The sequence below is a fragment of the Polypterus senegalus genome, chromosome 11 (genome assembly GCF_016835505.1).
Source record: "Polypterus senegalus isolate Bchr_013 chromosome 11, ASM1683550v1, whole genome shotgun sequence".
In the NCBI taxonomy this organism is placed as follows: domain Eukaryota; kingdom Metazoa; phylum Chordata; class Cladistia; order Polypteriformes; family Polypteridae; genus Polypterus; species Polypterus senegalus.
In genome coordinates, this window is record NC_053164.1 from 15,883,178 (window position 1) to 15,893,246 (window position 10,069).

The 10,069-nt window shown below is 40.1% G+C and overlaps 1 protein-coding gene across 2 annotated transcripts in view; it reads left to right on the forward strand.

The window, feature by feature from the left end:
* Positions 1-3,440, forward strand: part of tbcb (tubulin folding cofactor B) — a 30,313-nt gene extending 26,873 nt beyond the window's left edge. For both annotated transcript variants that reach the window (XM_039768079.1, XM_039768080.1), the window contains exon 7: positions 1,673-3,440. In XM_039768079.1, coding sequence (XP_039624013.1) covers positions 1,673-1,790 — 118 coding nt within the window. In that variant the 3' untranslated portion in view covers positions 1,791-3,440. The remainder of the gene's footprint in view (positions 1-1,672) is intronic.
* The last annotated feature ends 6,629 nt before the right edge of the window (positions 3,441-10,069 follow it).

A 10,069-nucleotide genomic window follows, 5' to 3' on the forward strand; every position in this document is an offset into this window, starting at 1 on the left:
CACAAGTTTACTAATGATATCCGAATCAATGTCAATAATTTAAATCCAATAAAGTAACAGTCCAAGGACAGGACCAGTGAGGGCCTCCCTCTGATGACCTTGTGCCATGTGGAGCACTCCCCTCTTATCTGTACTCTTTATTTCTTGCCGGTTAACCAATTTAGACAGCCAGTTTTGTAGGTTACCTCTGAAGTCTACAACTTTTAGTTTCAGAATTAGTCTTTGTTGTAGGATGACCTAGTCAAAGGCTTTACTAAAGTCTAGTTAAATTATGTCTTGTGCTTTTTTTGTCAATTATTCCAGTTGCTTCTTCAAAAAAATCTAAAAGATTGGTTTGGCAGGACCTTCTTCTCATAAACCCATGCTGGCTGCTGTTTAGAATGTAATTTTTATTTAATTTATTTTCTAATATATTTCTTATTATAATTTACATAATTTTGCCAGTAATAGGCCAGTCAGGTCAGGTTGGGGAGCATGCACTGGTACAGCATGTTGCCACACCCACCACACGACGAAACAGTTCATGATCCTGGTTGGCAGACACGTGGTCCAATCCCACCCTCCGGAAATGACCCTGTATCTGCCACAGCCAGGTGTTACATGGGCATCCCCTTGGCCTGGTCCAGCCACTTGGGTCCTTAACAATGAGGATCCTGCGTTACTGATCACCCTCTGGGAATTGCGCCATGTGGCTGTAGTGCCTTAACAGACGCTTCCTCACAATGCAGGTAATGTGACTCACTCAGGACTCCATCAGCAACCGCTCATTCGACACAAAGTCAAACCAGTGGTACACAAGGATTCTGTGAAGAGACACAGTACCAAATGAGTCCAGTCTTCGTCTCGGGTCACTAGATAGTGTCCATGTCTCACAACCTTATAGCAAGACAGGAAGCACCAGGACTCTAAAGACTAGGACCTTCACCCTTTTGTATTGATATCAGTAGCGCCTCACACCCCTTTCCAGTGACTTCATGACCCCCCTATGCTGTCCCAAACCATCTACTGACTTCACAGGAAGAGTCACCAGAGACATGAAAGTCACTGCCGAGGTAAGTAAACCTCTTGATGAGGTCGACACTCTCTCCGCAGACAGACACACTGCTGATGGCCGTGCCCAAGAGGTCATTAAAGGTCTGGTTCTTGGTTTTTAATCAGGACACTCCTCACTCAGTGGCACTGTCGTTTAACAGATACTTTTCTTTGTCACTAACTAGTATTGTTTGAAATATAAATTCTATGTTGTCCAGTAGCACACAGTTTCATATACAGTATCTATATAATCATGAAAAACCCTTCTTTCTCTGGCAGTTTACATTTAAAAATGCTAATAAAATGTAAACGTTGATAGGCACTCTGTTTTGAATGCTTCTTTGTTCTTCTGCTGAGTTGTTGTTTCACAGATATGCTCAACTCTGAGACAATAATTACATGCCTTGCAGTATTTAAAATGAATATGTCCTTTTGTTGTAGTTTCTCACAAAAGTCAAAGAAAAATATTGCGAAAGTATAGTTGTCATTTAGGTGTTATTATGCTTCTATTTTTTTTTTGCCGAATATGGAATGGAGAAAGAAGGAGGAAAATGTCTGTGAACATGCTCTATAACATTTAATGATACAAGTCTAATCAGCTAGCGATGAATCTCATGTCATTTTTGTTTTTTTATTACAGTGTTAATGGAAAAAGATATTTTGAGTGCCAAGATAAATATGGAGCATTTGTCAAGCCACAAAATATCACTGTTGGAGACTTTCCAGAAGAAGATTATGGACTGAATGATGAAATGTAAAATGAAATCTTACAAGTGAACCCTTTTGAAGGAATTTGACTCTTTTTGGGAGGTTGAGAAGGTGCAACGAGACATTTGTTGGACTTGTTCTGCTTTGTTGTATAATTTCAGCATGTTTTCTATTTGTATTAGGCGAGCAGACGTGAAAGGGGCGTACAAATGTGTCACTTTGTGGAGGCATTACTAATGTCTCTCCTTAACGTCTACATTTCACCTAAAACGCAATCTGACAATGTGTTTTTGTTAAGTGCACACTAAATACCAGAATTGAAAAGTAGATTCATTTTACTCATATTTGTAATATTCAAGTTCATTTGGATATAGAAATGTGAGTGAATTATTATTTTGTAATGATTAGTAGATTTGGACTGAACTGAAGTTTCGGAGCTCCCAAATACCATTTTTTTTTTTTTCTTGTTCTCCATTCTGACTTTATTAGCCAGACTTCATTTTGAAGGAGGTCTTTATATCTGCCTTAATTACTTCATACCCGTAACTACTTTTCATACAATACAAAATATTTTGCTTCATTTTACCAGTATATGAGAGCTTTGGAATTAATATTGAGGTGCAGCCAAACAGAGAGAAGACAGGAAATGATGTAATATAGTGTCTTAATGGCTTATTATGTGGGACTAATTGCCTAGGTGGGCTCTGCTATGACTGTATAGTCCCAGTCATAGAAACATATTGCCTTTGTGTCTATAGATCTGCTAACACTGATTTGTCACAATTCTGGTTTTCTTCCAAACTTGTTTAACAAGGTCATGACTTCTGACATCACCTTTCAATTGATCTTGAAATAAGCAAGTTTTTCAGTGTAGAAGTACGTATGCATACCATAGTGAATATGAATGTGTAAAAGTAGCATCACTGCAGTTTTTAAACTGGATAAATATGAAACAAATCAGAGGGAAAGTGAAAATTATTGGCAAGTTCCTCAACTACGAGTGAGGACCACGTATCCTAATGAGTGGATTAAGTAATTCTGGAGTCGCTACACAATTAAACAAATCCCTGTGTTTGCAATATAATTAAAGGCTATGGTAGGGTAGACTGTGATATTGTGCTGAGGAAGAGACGTCCTTAATCATCTTTTGGCAGCATATTGGCGTGTCCTCGTTTCTTTCTTTTCTGTGAACGTCATACATTTTAAAACTTGTTTTCAAAAAACTGAAAATAGTAATATTCCGAAAAAAAAATTTTGTTTATTATTCTCGGTATTTAAATCATTTTATTGCATATAGAGGACTCTCTTGATGAGTAAGTGTGCATTATCTGCAGGGGATGACGAAGTGACTAAATTCACTTTTACGATTTGATTTTCTTTTGACTGTTTCTGCAGTCTGTCACGTTGAAATGTGTTCTCTGATATAGCAAAGTTTTGCACATTTTTGATTGCCCACTGTATTTCAATATAATATTTCAAAGAACTGCTACGTCATGCTATGTAGTTACAGTTTTTGGTACTGTGGTGATAAGTATGAAGAGCTGTGTCACTGGGGCTTGTTTTGCTCCCTTTTTTTAATTAACAAGACATTGCATACATTTTATCCATTTCTAAATTATTTTGTTAATGCTGAGTATGAAATCTTTCAATTGTCAACAAACTCACCTTTGAAAATAAAGAAAAAACTCATCATGACTTTATGGCAGTTCCAAAGTGAAAAAAAAAATTTGTCTGATGTAAACTTAACTCCGGCAGTGCTCTCTGCGGTGGTAGTGCACTTGGGTTAGTCTGTTGCAGAAGGTTCAGACCCGTCGCTCAAACCAGACCATAAGGTAGGCATTTGAATTTCCTTGGTGAGACACTTGTCAATATGAACTTCCACTAACAAGTGGAATTAATTCCAGTAAGTCTTGGTTACAAGACCTACTTTAATAAAGTGACAGTGTCAAAAGATGTTAAATTTAAACAAACAGCAATGAAGCTGACCCTGTGGTCAATTAAGCACTCGATTGTAGAGATGGTTCATAAAGACAAACGGGTGACGCTATGAGCTGATATCCTATATGTCAGCAAACAAACATCAGCAGAACAGAAGCTGTTCTCTCATGCTGGAAAAAAATAAAGAACTGGCAGGACAAAAACCGCAGTAAGAAAACTGGGAGATGAAAAAGAGGAATTTAGTGATAAGACCAAACCATGGGGCAAAACTCATTATCAGGGAAAATTAGAAACTGGTCAGAAAATTCTTAAGTTAAAAAAACAAATTGTAAATGAACTTCATATTTCTTTGAGGAGTCCACAAAATTTGGTGGAGCAAGTGACCCCAGAGTTTGACCTTTATACACCATTACCCCTTTAAATTCACTTGATTTGTGACCTCTGACGTTGCTGTTAATAACTGCCATCACACAAGGCAATCAAATTAATAGCATCTTGTGAAGAAAAAAATGGAGTCACAGGAAAACACAATAAATATATGAAATGAGTATAGAAAAGAACCCTCCCCCCTTCAAAATATTTTTTTTATTTTATTTTTTGCTTTACAGCCTTAAATGAAAACACACAAGCTAATATTTTTTCCAGCTTTACTTACTCAATGCAGTCTGTAACATCCAAGTGAAAGATATCACAGCTACAGTTCAGAAGAATTTTAAAAAATAAATCCTGAGATGAATAAAGGATCCTAAACTCAATCAGGTGTCAGTGCCCACCAATCCCATTGCGGTTACTGGCTTCCCTCCATTTGTGATCAGTTGTAATCCGTGTGATTAGTGAAGCTGTTCCTGAAGCTTGGTAGTGCAACTGACAGCAAACAACTGGCTATGGGTGACAAGCCACTTTGAAAAGATCTTAGGGATAGAGCTGCGGACAGACATAAGGCAGGAGATGGAGACAAAAATATCTCAAAGGCTTTATCAATCCCAAGGAGCTCAGTAAAGTCCATCATAAAGAAGTGTTTGATACTACTAGGACCCTCCCTGGATCTGGCCGTCCCTCCAAACCTGATGGAAGAGCAAGGAGGAAACTGGTAAGAGAGGCTACCAAGATGCCAATGGCCACTTTAAAGGAGTTGCAGGATTTTATGGTAAAGAGTGGTCATTGTGTGCATATGACAATAATTTCACAAGAGCTCCACAATTGTGGCTTGTCCAGGAGGGTCGCAAGGAAAAAGCCACTTCTCAAGAAAGACCACATTAAGACTCGTTTGAGATTTTCCAGAATGCACCTTGAAGATTCTGATGCCAAGTGGAAAAAAGTCTTATGGTCAGATGAGACCAAAATCAAATGGTACACCTGGCGGAAATCCAATGCAGCTCACCATCCACTACACACCATACCATACAGTAAAGCATGAAGGGGTCAGCATCCTGTTGTCAGGGTGTTTCTCTGCTGCAGGGCCTGGGGCTCTCGTTAGGGTAGAAGGAAAAATGGATGGGGCAAAATACCGTCAAAACCTGCTACACTCTGCCAGAAAGTTGAAGATGAGCAGAATGTTCACCTTTCAACACGACAACGACCTGAAGCACACAGCAAAACTGACCACACAGTGGCTGAAGGAGAAAGAAGAGAATGTTCTGGTGTGGCCAGTGAAAGCCCAGACCTAAATCTGTGGAAAGATTTGAAGATAGCCGTCCACCAACGCTCACCATTGACATTAGTGGTGATCCTTTATTAATCTCAGTAGGTCTTGGTTTTCATTTTTTATATTTTTTCTGAACTGTAGTTATATCTTTCACTTGGATGTTTTAGGTTGCGTTGAGTAAACAAAGCTGGAGAAATATTGCTTTGTGTGTTTTCATTTAAGGCTGTAAAGCAAAGAAAATAGGAATATTTTGAAGGGGGGGTTCTTTTCTATACCCACTGTATCTTGATTATAATCACAAGGGATAACATAAAAAAAAAAAACAATAATCATGAAAATTGCACTTCTTGAAGTATGTCTGGTAAAAGCACCTAAAATCATGACAAGCACAAAAATGCAACCAAAAAATTTCTCCACATCTATTTGTATGGATTTGGGACAGCTTAGCGATTAGGTAAATAAATAACCATGATGGATGGAATGGTCTCCTCTCGTTTGTCGAATTTCTTACGGATCAGCCTTCCTCAGACCATTCTGTCAGACTGAGAGCGCACCTGCCGATCGGCTAATCTTACTTTACAACCTTTAGTTGGCTGCAGCAGCTTTCGTTAGTTAAACGGTGCATGACTTTAATACACTCAGCATAAGAATTGCATTCAGAAGCTATGCCCACACATTACAGTATTGCATAGTTGGTTTTCAACTTTAATTACAACATGCAAGCCCACCACAGCTTTATTTACTATGCAATACTTTTTAACATATTGTGGGAAAACAAGGTATTAGTGGACAAAGGACAGTAACAGTGAGGCAAACCAAAGCAAACACCATCAAAAAAACAAGATAAAATACAAAAATCCAAATCACAATAAGCCAGAATCTCACAGTAGCTCGCATCTCCTGAGCATAATCAAAATGAACCACCTGGAGCTGCGGGAGACCCTCCAGATTTATATTGCAGATCTACCCGCAAAACACATGGAAGATAGTACAGACCTAAACACCAAAACACATCATTAAATACTTACAAAAAATGCCTACTAGAGGGGATAATGGTTGTGAAAACCCGGGCTAGACACATTAAAGGGCTGTTATAGAATCTTAGTAAAAAGCTTTATTCTTAATGAAAGTGGTCTGACATGACGACGCTCCGCTGCTGCACAAAGACATAAAGCAGTTGCTTAAACAGTAAGGCAATCCAAAGTGAAGTCTCAAATTCTTCTTCTTCTTTAGGCTGCTCCCGTTAGGTGTTGCCACAGCGGATCATCTTCTTCCATATCTTCCTGTCCCCGTCATCTTGCTCTGTCACCCCCATCACCTGCATGTCCTCTCACTCAGAATATGGTACCAATGTAGGCAGCATTTTAAGATGGAGAATCTTTTATCTGTGGCACCTGGAAGGCTTGCTGTGATAGATGGAACCATGAATTCTACTGTCTACTAAAAAATCCTGAAGGCGAATGTCCGGCCATCTGTTCGTCAACTCAAACTGAAGCGATCTTGGGTGCTGCAACAGGACAATGACCCAAAACACACCAGCAAATCCACCTCTGAATGGCTGAAGAAAAACAAAATGAAGACTTTGGAGTGGCCTAGTCAAAGTCCTGACCTGAATCCAATTGAGATGCTATGGCATGACCTTAAAAAGGCGGCTCATGCTAGAAAACCCTCAAATAAAGCTGAATTACCACAATTCTGCAAAGATGAGTGGGCCAAAATTCCTCCAGAGCGCTGTAAAAGACTCATTGCAAGTTATAAACGCTTGATTGCAGTTATTGCTGCTAAGGGTGGCCCAACCAGTTATTAGGTTCAGGGGGCAATTACTTTTTCACACAGGGCCATGTAGGTTTGGATTTTTTTTTTCTCCCTAAATAATAAAAACAATCATTTAAAAACTGCATTTTGTGTTTACTTGTGTTATATTTGACTAATGGTTAAATGTGTTTGATGATCAGAAACATTTTGTGTGACAAACATGCAAAAGAATAAGAAATCAGGAAGGGGGCAAATAGTTTTTTACACCACTGTAGAGGATCTGTGCGGAACTTTTACAAAACCTGGCAGGATCTGATCAATAACATTTTAGAAAAAGCTTTTAACTCTTTGAGGGCTGAATATTTTTTCCAAAAAGTACAGTTTTCTTAAAAGCCCACAAAGCAATGGTTTCACACATAAATCAACATAAAACATCTGTAGCTACATGCCATGGGTGCTGTTGGTGCATGTTCGGCATCTGTCTGTGCGAGGGCTCCACGATGGTCAGCAGGAATGCACGGTGGCCCGGCTGCCTGGCTTTCTTTGCACAGCAGGTTGGTGGCGGTGCCGGTGACACAATATGGTTTGTACCACTTGCCATCATAAGTAGTGGTCCTACCAAGCGAACGCTGCTGTAGGAGCATCAGCTACACAAAAGTGTTCAGCACCACGATCAGCTGGGGACCGATCAGACGATGCTGGTACCTTACTTTCATTTTTGAAAGTGATCCAGATCACTTGCATCAAACTTGGAGTCCGACAAGTCAGAGTCCTATTCAACGAAATTATGTAAAACGTCCGCGGAGTATTTTGTTATGCACATTCACTTTGGTCTCTCAACAGATGTTGGTGCCATTGTAGAGGTTGTTTGCTCTTCCCTACTCATGCATGCGTAGGGAATCGAGGTCAAATTAACAAAGCTATGTAACTTTCCTTCTAGCAAAGAGAGTCAAACTAAAGCGTAACGGCCAGTTTTGTTGCAGTTTGCAGCTGATTACCGTCCTCTACTCCTGAATTTTGACAAAAGTCGACATCAACCCTGAAAGAGTTAAAGCACAGAGGAAGCAGATACTCTCCCCATTTCCTTTTCTTCTCCATTCATCTATTTACTTATTTTTACTATCTTTAAGTTTTACTCTGTTGGCCATGCTCTCTTTCTCTGGGTTTTGATTTTTTTTCGATCCTATTTTTGTAAAAATTGATCTATTTGTATGGAATGTTGTGTGATTACAATAAAAATCAATAAAATTAAAAAAAAAAAGTTTGTTTGGTAAAAGTGAACTCCACATACGCAAGCAGCAGAGATGCAAAGTGGTTGGCGCGTAGCACAGGCTGGGGGGTTGGCGAGCAAAGCAAGCAGAGGGCAAAGCTCCCTAGTGCCATTAAAAACACATGGAGATCATATATTATATTCATATTTGGACTGAAGTATAGCATGATACTGAATCAAGTATATTTAACTCAATGGTACAGAAACAGAAAAGCGATGCAAAGAAATTTTTTATTAGGGTAAATCAGCTCCTTTTCTAGACTTGAAGAAAACAATTGATAGGAGACACCCCTTGAAAGTTACCACATACTGTTATGTTTCGATGATGCTTCCTTTAGCTCAGATGAACAGTACAGAATTGACTTAAGAACTATACTAGCTAAATTTTATATACATAAGATGAGACTTATGAGCCGTAAGGCAAAGCTCTCAATTTACCAGTCGATCTACGCTCCTACCCTCACCTATGGTCATGAGCTATGGGTAGTGACCGAAAGAACGAGATCGCGAATACAAGCGGCTGAAATGAGTTTCCTCCGCAGGGTGTCTGGGCTTTCCCTGAAAGATAGGGTGAGAAGCTCAGAGCAGAGCCGCTGCTCCTCTGCATCGAGAGGAGTCAGATGAGGTGGCTCGGGCATCTGATCAGGATGCCTCCTGGACGCCTCCCTGGTGAGGTGTTCCGGACACGTCCAACCGGGAGGAGGCCCCGGGGAAGACCCAGGTTACGCTGGAGGGACTATGTCTCCCGGCTGGCCTGGGAACGCCTTGGGATTCTCCCGGAAGAGCTGGAAGAAGTGGCCGGGGAGAGGGAAGTCTGGGCCTCTCTGCTTAAGCTGCTACCCCCGTGACCCGACCTCGGATAAGCGGAAGAGGATGGATGGATGGATGGATGGATAAGATGAGACTTTTCCTTCAGATCTTCTTTTACTTTATCCATCCACCTCTGCTTTGTCCTCCATCACTTTCTCTTTCTCTGGACTTCCATTCCCATCACTCTTTTGCCGACATCTTTATTGTCTGCCCTCATCACATGCCCATACCACTTCAGCCTTCTTTCCTGCACTTTCTTATCTCTCCCACTTTGTTGATTGTCTCATTTCTTATTCCGTCTTTTTACTTTCTCGTATAAAGAAAGTATAGGAATCGTGAAAAAATTCAACCTTCAGATTTTGATGAATGTTGACGTTTTAGACCTTCCTGAGTCTGAAAACACCATTTTTACTTTCTCGTATAAGAAGTATAGGGAAAATATTGGAATAAATTTCGAGATTTCGATGAATCGCAATGTTTTAGACCTCCCTGAGCCAGAAAATACAATTTTGGGAATTATGTCTGTGTGTATCTGTGTATGTAAACGCGATAACTTGAGTTTGCTTTTACTCAGGTCAACCAAATTTTGCAATAAATGTATGAGGTACACTGCGGTGGGTTGGCACCCTGCCCAGGATTGGTTCCTGCCTTGTGCCCTGTGTTGGCTGGGATTGGCTCCAGCAGACCCCCGTGACCCTGTGTTCGGATTCAGCGGGTTGGAAAATGGATGGATGGATGAGTATGAGGTACAAAACGTAGATTTCTATCAACCTTTGAGCTATTTCCTCTAACCAGAAGTGGTACTTTACCTGAAATGTTTCCCATAAAAATATTAAAAATGTGATAATTTCACATCATATTATATTAGGTAGAATGCCCAGGGGGCACTGGGAGGTCTTTTGGCCTTGGCG